General features: G+C 42.6%; 1 protein-coding gene across 3 annotated transcripts in view; it reads left to right on the top strand.

Moving 5' to 3' along the window:
• The window catches only part of syde2 (synapse defective 1, Rho GTPase, homolog 2 (C. elegans)), a 44,801-nt gene that overhangs the window by 17,902 nt on the left and 12,848 nt on the right, over positions 1-14,051 (top strand). For all 3 annotated transcript variants that reach the window (XM_046390853.1, XM_046390855.1, XM_046390854.1), the window contains exons 4-5: positions 3,150-4,285; positions 9,518-9,644. In XM_046390853.1, coding sequence (XP_046246809.1) covers positions 3,150-4,285; positions 9,518-9,644 — 1,263 coding nt within the window. The remainder of the gene's footprint in view (positions 1-3,149; positions 4,286-9,517; positions 9,645-14,051) is intronic.

Genomic DNA, 14,051 nt, shown 5'->3' with positions numbered 1-14,051 from the left:
TCCTGGCAGTTTTATTTATATCATTAGCATAATATTAATTCTCAGATAAATCATGATTAGAAGTGTTGAAGCTTTCTTTGTACTCCTGTGACTGTTGTTATGCTGCTGTTTTTCGCTTCAGCATATTTCATAACTTTCCATATTTCGGACTCCTTTTATTTTAGTCTTTTTAGTAATATTTTGTCATAAATGAAACTGAAAAGTTAATGCATGTTTATATTCTCCACACCGCTGAAACTCATGTATTAGCATCAGTTTCAAACAGTATGAAAGATAAATGAATTTAATGTGGTTCACAGTGTTTCTCTGTTCCTGACAAAACAATAAATTAATATGTGTGAATCCAAAACCTCCTGAGCTCTTTATTAAAACTCTTAAGTTATTCATTTGGAATATTGGAAAATGAGCCATCCTTACTGTTATTAAGTGCCTGTCCATTTTGTAACACAATGGCTGTAGATCATATCAGCATGATATAATTCCACTGAACGTTGATAACGATGGTATTGCCTTGCCCTGACGCATTTATTAATTATTACCTGTTTTATCTACAGACCTGAGTTGAATTACTGAATGTCCTGTTGTTTGTATCAAATGTGTAACCGCTATTGAACACCATGAACGGGGGCTTGATCCAGGCTTCCTACTACATTCTACACACACATCTATATTACATTCTCATTACTGAAATATAAAATACTGAGAAATTAGCTTGATAGGAGGACTGTTTCACGTATGAGGAATTTCACTCCTGAAAACCTTGTTTCAGACTCGTTACCAGGGCTGTGTATATAACTGACCCCTCCCCAGATGTTATTTGGTGAGTTTGCACCTCCAGCTCCCTCCCCCCATTTTCTCCCTTCTCAGAGCGCCTCTGTGTCTATTATTGGCAGGAAGCCTTGACAGGGAAGGCTACTCAGCCAGCGGGGAAAACAGGCTAAACATGGTTTGGTGAGGAATGTGAGAGAACAGCCATGTTCATTTGTACATTCACCGACCAGCTTGCCAGCCTTCCAGTTGACCATCCAGACCTCTGAGTGCCTGGACAAGGGGCGCCTTTGTCCCCCATCTGCCGGCTACACCCTGCCCTGCTCCTGCCCCCCATCTTTCCCTTCTCTCCATCCTGTTGCAGCTTCTCTGCCTCCCTCTTTTCATTCGTGGGCCCTCACCCCAGAATAGCACAGCAGGTCCCCTCTGAAAATAGAGCCGGTGATGTTGGCAGGGTCAAGCTCTCTCTCTCACTCTGTTTTTTTCTTTCTTGCAGAATCACCCTTTTGTTTCAGAGATTTATTCAGAGAAAGTAATTAGCTTATAGAAACAACAAAACCATTTATATTTGAAATGAGACACTGAAAATCAATAAAAGTTCATATCATGAGTGTATTAAATGTATATATAGCTCATCAACCCGTAGACTAAGTGTCTTGTTTACTATCCAGGCTGGGTCTGAAAGGCCTACAGAAGGTAAATTTGTCCTGCTGAGTCATGTCGTCCAGCCTTAATCTCCCATGCAGTGAGGTATTCCTTGAAGTGTAAAAAAGGCACATAAGCCAAGGAGGAAATCTTATTAAAAGAGCACTGAATGCAGAAAATAGCTGTTTTTCTGTTTGAGACAGGCTTAAGCTTCCCGTAGGGCAAATAGCTGGATGCCCATAATTTGACAAATTCCACTTTAATCGGGGCTGGCTGCATATCAACTCCTTCTCTTTATCTTGCCTTGCCAGATAAATTATTTAGACGTGGAAAACGACTGAAAGAGTAGTATCTAACGGTAACGGTACTCTTACTATAAGGCACTAGCAATAATTAAGGTGCATTGGTGCACTCTTTGCTAGCACTGGGGTGATTAAAGTCAGCACATGCTAATGGATGGAAGCTGCATGTGCAGCATACAAGAGAAAACATCCAAGTGTGTCGAAAGTGATATTACTGTGTAGACATGCTGTATGTTAAGAATTTATACATCTTGAACTATACAAGATTAGCATGAGCAAGCTGTCACCTTACACATCCAGCTAATAGAGACTAATCATCCTGATTTCACTTGACGAATGTAAGCAAACCAACTCCTGAGGGAAACATCTCACTGAGTGTTTCTGGAGCTCGAAGACGTGAAGAAAACTCTGTTTTGCCCTGAGGGCTGCAGAATTTAATCATAATCCTAATTGTTAATCATCATCATTTCTCTGCGAGTTTGTCATTACGAGTGACACCTCTCACAGTATGCACAGATTCATTGTTAATATAAAAAACACTGATTAAAACAGCTTTAAAGAGTATAAGATTAATAACCCAGCCACAGAAAAGCTCATGTTGGTTCAGCGACCTGTTGAAAACACGTTCCTGTAGTCTAAACAATAGCTGTCACTCCTTCATAGAGCTCTAGACCCTGAAATTTCACTGCAGGCATCTAGTTAGGTGAGAATCGCCCACGAGGTCCAATCCAAATGGATATCTTTTGAAGTTGAATAATGATGGAGTAACTCTAGCTCAGCCCTGAAGCAGTTGGTGTCTCTAGACAGACATTTCTCTGCTTATAGACAACAGTTTTTTCATGGAGCTGCAGCCAGAGACATCCCACCTCAACTTCTCTGGTGTTTGATGGAACAAAACCCACTTTAAACAAAGGGGCCTGATGGAAACACATTATGAACAATCAGATTTCAGAAACCTGCTTCTTTTTAAGTGTCAATTATCCAAAATGCTGTCTAGGTTTACATATATAGACTGTAAATGTACTATATAGTGCTTGATTGTTTAGGAAGCGTTGCCTGCCGCATCTATCTCTGTCAGTGGATTACTGGGTTGCGTGTAAATCTAATCACTTGATGATGTGCCATGAAGGTGTAGTGCTTGTCTGAGAGACTGTAAATTATGGCTCATGCACACTTTGCCTTTGGATTTACTCTTCTGTTTCCTGTCTGTCTTTAGTGGACTTTACTTGTAATCATACGAGTTGTGTGGATTGTTTTAATAGATGGTTGCCATTTATTCCTGAGAGTAATTCAAAAGTTGCCTTCTAAATAGTTTGCCAGTGAAAATTTTTAAACTTTTCCACACCAAGTGTCAACCAAAAACAAATCAAAATTCAGAATGTGTCAGGTTTACCTTTTAATCAGTTTTTCTCTTGCTCTGTTATTCCTCTGTAGATGGTCTTGACCTGCCCAATGCTATCAGCTCCCCTCCCTCCAGCCCAAACCCAGCCAAGAAGAGCAGCTCCATCAACTGGTCATTTCCAGACAAGATTAAATCTCCTCGCACTGTAAGGAAGATCTCCATGAAGATGAAGAAGCTTCCTGAGCTCAGCCGGAAACTCAGTGTGAAAGGGACCCCGAGTGGCAGTAACAGCAACAGCGGAAGCAGTCATTTGGAGCCCAGAGCCCATTCTCCCCGAAACAATGGGAGTGGGTCGGAGACTGTCCCCCATTCCTCAGCCCCTCCTAGATTAACTGCATCTGGGTCTGGACAGGCCAGCCGGAATGTGATCTCACGCTACCACCTGGACAGCAGTGTGTCCACACAACACAGCTTCACCAAGAAGAAAAGTGATGGCAGCTCAAAGTCTGCCAGTAAAGGTGGCTACCTCAGTGATGGTGACTCACCTGAGCTGGTGGCCAAGTCTGGGAAGCATGGCTCTGCAGAGGGGAAGGGAGGGAAGGGCAAAGAGACGGAAGGAGGAGCCGGGAGTTCCAAACTCAGTGGCACTGAGCTGGACATTGATGCTTTCCGCCATTACAGTTTCACAGAGCAGCCCAAGTGCAGCCAGTACATCTCTGGACTTATGAGCCTGCACTTTTATGGTGCTGAGGACCTCAAACCTCCACGCATTGACTCTCGAGATGTCTACTGTGCCATCCAAGTGGACTCAGTTAATAAAGCACGAACTGCTCTTCTCACATGTCGAACTACCTTCCTAGATATGGACCACACCTTTAACATCGAGCTGGAGAATGCCCAGCACCTGAAGCTGGTGGTGTTCAGCTGGGAGCCCACACCAAGACGCAACCGCGTCTGCTGCCACGGCACGGTGGTCCTGCCCACGCTCTTCCGGGTGACGCGTTGCCACCAGTTGGCGGTGAAGCTGGAACCACGAGGTCTTATTTACGTCAAGCTGAGCCTGATGGAGCAGTGGCAGAACTCGCTGGATGCTGGGCCAGATGGAGACAGGGAGCCCCAGGTGTTTGGTGTGGAGGCGTGGCGGGTGGTGGAGAGGGAGAACACGGGTCTGATGGTGCCACTGCTTATAACCAAGTGCATCAATGAGATCGAAAAGAGAGGCTGCCAGGTGAGTCCATGCAGCTTTTTGTTTCTATTATGGATGAATCGATTTATTGTTTAGACTATAACATGTCAGCACACAATTACCAATCCAAGTTATTTATAAGAATTTTTAATTGAAAAATGATTTCAGGTTTATATGATATTTAAACGTGTTTGGGGACATGTATATGCAGTACATGTATATGGAAGCCATTCAAATTCCATTCTCTTAATTGAAAACAGATGGAGATTTCATTTGAAAGGAACTGTGGTGGGATAAAACAGATGCATTATATAATTTTATATAATGCTTTTTTCTGTGAGAGTGAGAGAATAGGGAGCAAAAATAATCCCACTTTCATAGCATCCATGGCTCATGAGATGAGTGCTCGCCCTGCAGCCAGTTATAATACCGGATGACTGTCAGGAGCAGAATAGATAGCAGAGATGCACAGCACTTCATGATGTCTCTGAGTCTTCCTGGGGCGACTGGCTCTTTTATTCAGAGAGGAGAAAGACTCTGAGTTAAGAGGCTAATGTGGTGGCATTGATGTTGGAGTGGAGTGTTCACCTGGATCATGTGATCATGTCTCTCTCTTCCCCCCCACACACACATTTCATGTGCTCTTTGAAGCCCAGAGAGAGGCGACGTTTCTCCTAATTAGAGTTGAGACGGCGGCAGTAAAAGTGTCTGGCCACTGCTCCTGACTGATCACTCTAGGGGGGCATGCCAGGGGCAGCGGGTGCCTGGGGCCAACAGGCAAACATTAGGCCTCTCCAAGGAGACCGTCTGTCAAATCAGACCCGCCCTTAGCCTTCTAGCTGGAGTTTGCTGAATTTGATTGCTTTAAATGGACGCAAATTATTTCTATTTGCTGATGTCAGATTAATGGCATTTTATTTCTTGTTAGTCAATGATGAGTCTTATATTCGTTAGTGTGAAAGATTCAGATGCCAACTAATGATATCATCCATTAATCAGAATCAGAATCAGCTTTACTTGCCAAGTACGTGTGACCATACAAGGAATTTGACTCCGGATTTTTCTCTCTCACAATCTGTCATTAATTTGATTGCTCATGTAGCTGACTGAACATTTTATAGCCCGAATTATCAAATTGCTTCATCTATAAAATGTCAGAAATTACTGAAAATTGCTCATCACAGTTTTCCAGAACCCAGGGTGACATCTTCAGATTTTGTCAAGCTAAGAGTTCAACTTGTCATAAACTTAATGTGCTTATATATTTTATTTCTATCTTAATTATTGGCTTGATTTTTTCTGTTCATCTTTTTTGACAATAACATGTCAAATGTCACCTGTTCCCAGAGCCCAGTGTAACCTCTGTAAGCAAAAAGTATTACCTTTACAGTGACATACTGTAAGTTAGAGAAAAGCAAAACATTTTTACATTAGCTGGAAACGGAGACTGTTTGGCATTTCGTTTGATAAATGATGAACTGATTATTAAAATTGTTGATTCATTTTCTGTTGAGCAACAGACTGATTAGTCGTTTCACTGTATGAGGTTCTGCAGTGTTGTCACTTTGGCATCTAAAGGGAACCTTCAGGCCTCTTTCAGAGTACGTGTAGTTTTCTGTTGTTTGAATTGTTCTTGAAGATTTTGTAAGAGTTTCAGGGTAACATGCAGTTGTGTTAAACCTTCCTTTTGAGATACATGCTGTTCAAATGTGAGGCTGGCGACGACCTCTGCCTCCTCAGATCACTCAGCTCACCTGACTCCTCTCCTCTCCCACCTGTAGCTCTCACATAACCAACAGTTTATAGTTTGTTGGCTCAGATTTCTTCTGTTTATGTACTTCACTCTGCTTTGCCTTTCCATGTCGTGAATCCTGAATGTCTGTTTCTGTCTCTCTGTCTGTGTTTCTCTTCTTGTCCTTGTTTTTGACGCTTCCCGTCTCCTGTCCCTCACAGCATTTCTTCTGATCGCTCTCTCCACATTTGTTTTGCTGCCATCTTTCATTACAGAGATGTATAGCAGACTTTGCACATGGTATCAGTCTGAGATCAAGTGTAAGTGCTCCCCCCGGGTTGCAGACAGGCAGGGCTTAGGACGGAGCTGAAACCAGATCCCAGAGGACTTTGCAGGTTATGTCACTAAAGCACGCGAGGCCATACGTGTAGCCGTGCGCCTTTACATATGGTTATCTGGAGGTTTAATGGAAACTCTTTTTCCGAGTCTCTTAGAAATTGGTGTCCTGAGGGCTTCTCCACGATGCTGGGTAATTGTGGGTGTTTTGAAAAGACTACAGACAATATCTGTGTCAGAGACTTGGAGTGTGTGTGTGTGTGTGTGTGTGTGTGTGTGCGCGCACTCTGCATTTTTTAAAAGGGTCTAGCCTAGAAACCTACATATTACCGTACATGACAGGAAAGGATGCACAGCGGTGTTGTGACTTGTTATGAATGGCTATAGTAGTATCGTTGACAGAACAGACACTGAAAGCTGCATTCATCACTCTGTTAGAGAAATGACTATTGAGCTTTAAACATAAGTCTCAGTTATGTAAATGTTCTGTAATGGCTCTTGGAAAACATGACAGGACTGTAACAGAAATATAGAAATGGAGCTACAGCTATACAGTATTTGCGCTGTATGTGGGGTATGACACACACGAGAGAAAACCGCTGTAAGTTGAAGATTTCTTGCAGGCTTGTTTTCTGCTGCCTCACAGGCTACGTGAGCGATGGAGAGTAAATTATTAACCAGCTATCTTGCAGTTGAAGACTTAATGACCATGAACACGAGAGGCACTCGACTGTGCTTCTCGGTATTGGATCACTTCTTGTAACTTTCAAATTTCATAGTCTGTCAGGCAGATCATACACATCAGCTGTTTTTTTTTCTTTATTTCGTAGAGTTCAGCAGCACTAAAACATAAAAATTACAAGAAGCGAAGTTGTGAGTTAAATTTAAAGTTGAATTGATGGTGGCAGTGATTACTATGGGGAAGCTTTACTGATCCACCATGACAGAAGATCGAGGTTGTGTTAGGTGGTGGGCTTGTGAAATGTGAATTTAGAGCTGTAACTAGTTTGTCAGTTGTTTGGCCTTGCGTTGTGTTGAGCTTCGATGATGACATTTTTCTCAACATTTTCTAACACTTTACAGATTAAAAATTGAATGATTAATCAAGAAAAACTTTGATGCAGCCAGTGAAGTCATGCACTTTGGTCTACGTGCGTGTATGATCTCCTGTGATATGTTTGTGTACACATGTGGAGGATCCTTGAGTCATGTCAGGAAGGTGTTCTCCCATTTCGTCATGAAGGTAAGAACAGATCATTATTTCTGTTCTACTAGAAAGGTGAGTCATGTTTAGTGGAAGTAAACTTAGTGGACTGACTTTGGTCGAACACTTGAGAGCATTAATGCGGTCAAATTCACTTTTCTTTCTTTTCCTTTGATGTTTCTATTAAGTCTTTAAGCTAATCCCAGACTAAAAGAAAAAAAAAACTGATCCCATCACTGGTTCTACGGTCACTGTGCATCCACATTCCTTTGGAAGGAACTCGTTTGGTTTTGTGGTCTTTGTGTCGGCCTTGTTCTACATATAGTAGATCTTGGCGAGTGCTGCCTGCTGTGTTGCCCGGCAGCCACAGGGTATAAGTGCAAGCCCTCTTTTTGCTAACAGCTGTTCCCCGCCTGCGCTTGCCCCCCCCCTCAAAGAGAGACTCTTTTTTTTTTTTTTTCTGAATGGACTTGTTGTTCATTGTGCCCAGTGACTTCTGTTTACTCGCACACAAAGCCAAATCCCTGCCTAATCTGTCCTCCTCTCTCCCTCTCGTGTGAGGTTTAGAAAACACTCCTCAACTCGAGGAGAGCTCACAAATAGCTGGTCTGGTGGGGAGACATTATAGTGCTGCTACGCCGGAGCCCGGAAAGGCCAGCAGTGTGTGTGTGTGTGTATTTGTGTTTGCGAGGAACCGGACCCGACCCGCCATTCACAGCCCACTGACTTAACACGTTACCGGGGCAACCACACCAGTTGGTCTGCTATGCCACATACCAGACAGACACATGTAGGAGAAATTATGGTATGTCTGTAGACAGGCCTAATCCCAACATAACAAGGAGACCGCCGGTGCCAAGTTTCAACTACCAAATGCCCACGTCTGGAGGAAAAAGTTGCTTTAGGTCACACGCTGGTGGCTTAGGTAAAGAAACACTGGAGGTTTATTGCGCCGTGCTTCCATTTTAAATGCTGAGCTGTCAGCTGGGTTTTTAGAAGAGCTCAGTGTTTATCCGTTCTGTCATAAGGATGTGACGTTTTTATGGCACCTCTGAGCGTAGTTTGGCAAAACATGCAGCACGTTTCCCTCTTTTCACTTTCAAATAAGCTGAGAAATGATGCTCGCAGATGTTTTGAAAGTGATGCTGCTTGCACAACAGTATTTTAAGGCAATTTTAAAGCAAAGAAATGAGTCTTTCTCTTAGAGCTGAATGAGCACGGTAACTGGCTGTTTACAGGATAACTTAGTCTTACTTTTACAGTATATGAATGAGTGAATAAATAACTCAATATTATTCTTACAAATGAAAAGTTTTGGAATTCAGAAGCAATCACATGTAGCCCTAGTCCTGGTCTATTTAGACCACACATGTTTTTTTGCTTATTTTGGCTAAACTTAGCGATATATTGCCGCGTATTGCATTAGCAAGTCATTATGCCGACTTTTGACAATATGACAAAAGTGATTTAAAATCTGTACAGCGTGATCCCATTTATCTTTAAATACTGGATTTGGATAGGAAAACATCGGCAAAAGAAAGTATTATCATAAAGAGCCACACAGGAGAGGTCTGACATTCAGAGACAGAAAAAGCTGAATTAAGACATAGAAACATATAAGAAGAGTTGCAAAATGTGTGTAGTAGAATAACTGTAGTAAGTGTCATAACTTTGTCTGGTCATTGCTGTTTGAAAATTCCTGTGAGGGAAAAAGTCTGACCTGGGATTTTTATTTCCAGTGCTTTAAATCTGAGAAAGAAATCCGAGAAAAGTTAAATATACAAAATCCTGGTATAAAACTCATTCAAAGTCATTTCAATTGTTCAATTAAATTGTCATCTCGCAGAGATAAAACAGGCACGTGGGTTTTCTGTGAAAGTAGTTTTGGCTTCTGTCCAGCACGTTGTTCGAGTGCAGACGAAGAATGTGATCGATAGGGTTGTAAAAATGTCTGCTTCTCTGTCAAATGCTGTGTTTACTTGACCTACTTGTGTGTTTCCAGGTGGTGGGTCTCTATCGTCTGTGTGGTTCTGCAGCCGTGAAGAAGGAACTACGTGAGGCGTTTGAGAGAGACAGCTACGCCGTAGAGCTGTGTGAAAGCACGTATCCCGATGTCAACGTCATCACAGGTAAACTGATCACCTGTAACACAAGACGGCAACAAAGCGCAGACTCAACTGCACACACTCAACATAATTAGGAATTGATTATTTAACTAGATGGCCTTTCCAGAGAGCATTAGTGTCTTTCTCTGGGCTCAGATACTCCATTTACCTGCAAAGTACCCTCTTACTCATACTTCATTAGGACATTACATAGTACACTGAATGTACAAAGTATTAGGTATGCTCAGGTCTCCCATTAAAAAGACAGAACATGTGATACTGTATAAAATCTTTGAGTGCCATGGTGCCTTCCATGTGAACTTGGAAGCTGGGAATTCTGAACCCCTGGTTGAAATGTTGGGAGATCCTCACTTCCCCCGACTTCAAAATCGAATATGGCTGAAAGCTGTTTCACATACTCTGTTTGTATGTGCAAAATAGTAGTTCATTGTTATCAGCTGGCATTGCCAACAACGGCTAACCTGTTTAGAGCAATACATCCTGGTTTTCTGAATCCATCAGCTTCCAGCTTCGACTTCAACGCAGCATAAATCAGGGCTACAATTTGCTGTTATTTTCCAGGTTAATTGTTTGGTCCATAAATGCTTGTAGTAATTTAATGAAAACCCCGTCAGAATTCCCCATGAATCCACATGATCATTACTCTGCTTTATTCATTAGTTATTCTACTGTAGAAAACAAACTTTATTTTACAGCACTTTTTAGGAAAATGCGCCCTATACAAGATTAAAAATCGCAAAGACAAAAAGATTTAAACAATAGAAACTGGGGAGATTTTAAAAACAAAGATGTAAATAAAATACAGCGGGATGCAACAGAAATAGCGAAAACTGGGGGAGGCTGTAGGATTTGAGAAAAAGGGTTGAGAAGAGTCTATTAAGAGAGCAAGTCTCTGTAGCATAGAGACTTGCTGCTATTACATTAATAATAAAACAAACAGGGCATTATGCAAATGGAGTCTGGACTTCGTATTGATCCAGACCTTTCTCCAGTAAACGTGTCTGAACTGGTGTGTCTGCTGCAGATGGGTCAGCACATGTGTATGTGTGTGTGACTGTGCTGTTTGTAGTAAAAGCATTCCAGCAGTCAACTAACAGTAAAGACTGTTGCCTTAGGGATGGGCCCACACACACACACACACCCACACACCCACACACACACACACACACACACACACACACACCAAAGCAGACCACGCTGTACATTCAGGTCATTCCTTCTTCTTCAGGTTTGTGGTTGAGACATGCTCAGTGCTGTCCCTTCTGTCAGGTCACATTTTAGTCATCCTTTTTTCAAATGTAAAGAGCTCGGTCTGTTTATGATGATAGAGAAAGTGTAGAAGTTGCAGGCAGTGCTGCAAATTTCATGTGTCATTATTTAAAGCTAGTAATTTAAACGCCACTCAGATCCCTGTGAGTTCCAGCTCATTTCTGCTCAGCTGCTCAGCTCAAATTAAAAATGGAAACCACCGAGTTACAGATCACCTCACTGAGCCTGCAGCTCACAAAAACAGCCGTGTCACTGGATGGAGTAATGATTCCAGTAGTGCAACAGATCAGATGGGAGGCAAAGTTGTAGAGAAAGACATGGTCATGATTTTTGGCTCTCCCACAAAAAGAGGAAGACCATGGAAACCCCTGGGCATTGTAGGAGCTGCTGTTGGTTTTGGGAAGAGGCCCCATATAGGCGTCGTCCTATCATGTCTGCTTTGATCCGCATGCATTTGCATGGCAGGGCAAAGAACACAGTTAACAGTTGAGCGGGTTAGGAAAAAAGGGTCAGCACCAGCGTGGATTGTTGGTTTTTGCTCGCTGCCTAAATCTCCTCCACCAAGCGAGTTGGGCCTGAGCGAGTGGAAGAGGGCAGAGAGAGGGGGAAGGGAGGCAGATGAGGGGTTTATGGAGGGTGCTGCAAAAATGTCCATCTGGGATATAATCATAGGTTTAGTTTTAAAACATACTTTCTCAAAACATTTGGTACAAATCTTCCAGATGAGTGACATTATATATATTTATTGCTTTGTCTTGGCAGTATTCTGAGGGAAATCTTTTTATGTTTCAAGAATTCCCTTCTACTTTGAATTAATATTTGCAGTGAAACGTCCACCCATGCTTTGTTGTCTACTTTTTTAACATATAAAGGCTAATAACTGGATTAAAGAGTAGAGTCTCTTCAGTGTGTATTCAGACTACAGGCTAATAAGTGAACAGCAAACTGATGAGCTAAGAGGCCTGGTGTGTCACACGGCTAATTTAAAAGAGGAGGTAGTGAAAGGGATTATCCAGGGATCAGAGTTCAATCCAAAGCTTGCAAAACATGCTCAGTGTGCAGCCCGCCTTGGTTTTAAATGGCAGTCCTTTGTTTCAAATCACAATTCAGTCAAAAGGACCAGAAAGGTGTGAGCATGCTCTGACTCTTCAGCAGTTTGCGTTCAGTTGTTCGTCCTTGTGTGAACGCGGTTGATGGCTGATGTGAAGGTGGACCAGGGGGATTCATGACCTCCATCAACCCCTGGCAGCCATCTAACAACCCACCAGAGTCGTAAGTGTGGAAATTGCTGTTTGTAATTCTCAGCTACTTCAATTTACACTGCAGAATATTGGACAACTTGACGTTTCTGAAGCTTTCAGAAACATGGGACTCTACAATTCAGTATCAGAGTGACTGCTCATTAATAATATTTTTTTTTTTGATAAACCCAGATTCTAAAGAAGATCTAAAACCATCTTTGTGAGTCCAACCTATCTTAAAACTACAATCTGAAAACAAAGTATGCCTACCAACGTATTAATTAAGACACTGGTAGGCAGATTTAACTACATGCTGACACAGCCAAGCTCACCGTTTTGCCTTATTTTCAGTATTTGTGCTAAGCTAAGCTAACCGGCCACTAGTGGTAGCTTCACACTTGCTGCACAGACATGACTGTGGTATCGATCCTCTCTGCTAACTCTCAGCAAGTGAAAATGTTAAAACTATTTTATTCAATAGGTATTTAAATGCCCCTGATAGTTCACCCTAAATATACCTATGTTTCCTTTATTAAGTCTGTCGGGGAAGAGTTTTCATCAGAGCTTTCAGACAGTTGAGAGGTTGACCGTGCACAACAGAGACTTCTAACATTGTACCAGAAAGATTCCTGCAACATTCAGACGGCGATAAAATGCAACAACAATAACAAAAATAGCATCAATCTAACAACTTCAATACAGCCTCTCAAGTGGTGCCATTGTTAAATTTGGGATTAATTTATTCCCAGTTGCGGGGTTTAATGATGCCCTCTGTGTTGTTATGTAGTTTTAAAAGATCTCATGATTTATTATTACCTGATCATGAGTTTACTTAATTGTTTGAAGTGGGAATGGAGCTGAGTCAGTAAAGTATTATAGGGCTGTTTGGCAGCTTCGTGACATCAGCTGTGCCCTCAGACACATCAAATCTCAAAATGACAACGCGTCCATGTGAAAAAGTTTGGTTTTAGAGGACACTTCAGTGACCTTTACTAATGATTAAGCCTTCAGCTCAACTTGTTTTGGCCTGTGCGCGGAAACAAAGCTTCTAAAGTGATCCAATGAAGGGCGACTGGTTGAGATATCTGGCCCCTGTCCTCAGAAAGTGAAACCAGCCTGTCCCAAGCCCTGCCGGGTTGAAAGCTCAGTGCAGTTATTGATCCTAGTTTGTGGTCTTTTAATTTGCCTTGCCTGACTCGTCTTTTCCATAGCCTACTTCCCTACTTTGCCCCCACCACCCTCGGCAGTACTCCAGTGAAGACATGGAAAGTCATTAACAAGTGCCCCCTTTGTTGCCGAACAAACACAGATGGTATTTGGCTCACGCATGGGGGATTAGCTGAACCCTGGGCCGGCCCGGGGAAGCAGGCAACCACTTTACAAAGACCTGCAGGCCTGCGTGGGTGTCTGAATATTTCTTAAACTGCAGGTTCAGAAATGGGCTGTGGATGTGTGTTTGATGAATCCACATGTAGCATGAGAGCCCCGTTTCCAGAGTTGGGAATGGGTTATGACGAAACCCCATAGTGAAAGCTTTACCGTGCTACCAGGACAAGGCCGCAACACACGCATCTCCTCTGCCCCCCCCCGTTGTGGGGGCGTGCAGGACAGCAGGGAGGGGGCCGGACGGAGAACAAACCCCCATTTGTTCTCCAGGCGAGGCGTTGACTGCAGCATTGACAAGAGGAGTGACCTTCCGCTTTGTTTGAACAACAGGTCAAAGGTAGAGCCGTGCCCCAGTGCATTGTGTGCCTTGTAGTGTTTGGTGGCACATTTGAAACACTGAAAGTCTGAATTCATCAGGGTAAAAAACATTTACATCAAAATGCTTTTAGCTGCCATCATCTGCAGCTTTAATGGCATGTTTTGAAGCATTGTTTCAGGGAGGTTGTTTTTCTTT

The sequence above is a fragment of the Scatophagus argus genome, chromosome 6 (assembly GCF_020382885.2).
Source record: "Scatophagus argus isolate fScaArg1 chromosome 6, fScaArg1.pri, whole genome shotgun sequence".
NCBI classification, from domain to species: domain Eukaryota; kingdom Metazoa; phylum Chordata; class Actinopteri; family Scatophagidae; genus Scatophagus; species Scatophagus argus.
The sequence above is the reverse complement of the archived record's forward strand: the minus strand, read 5'-3'. Positions and strand labels throughout refer to the sequence as shown.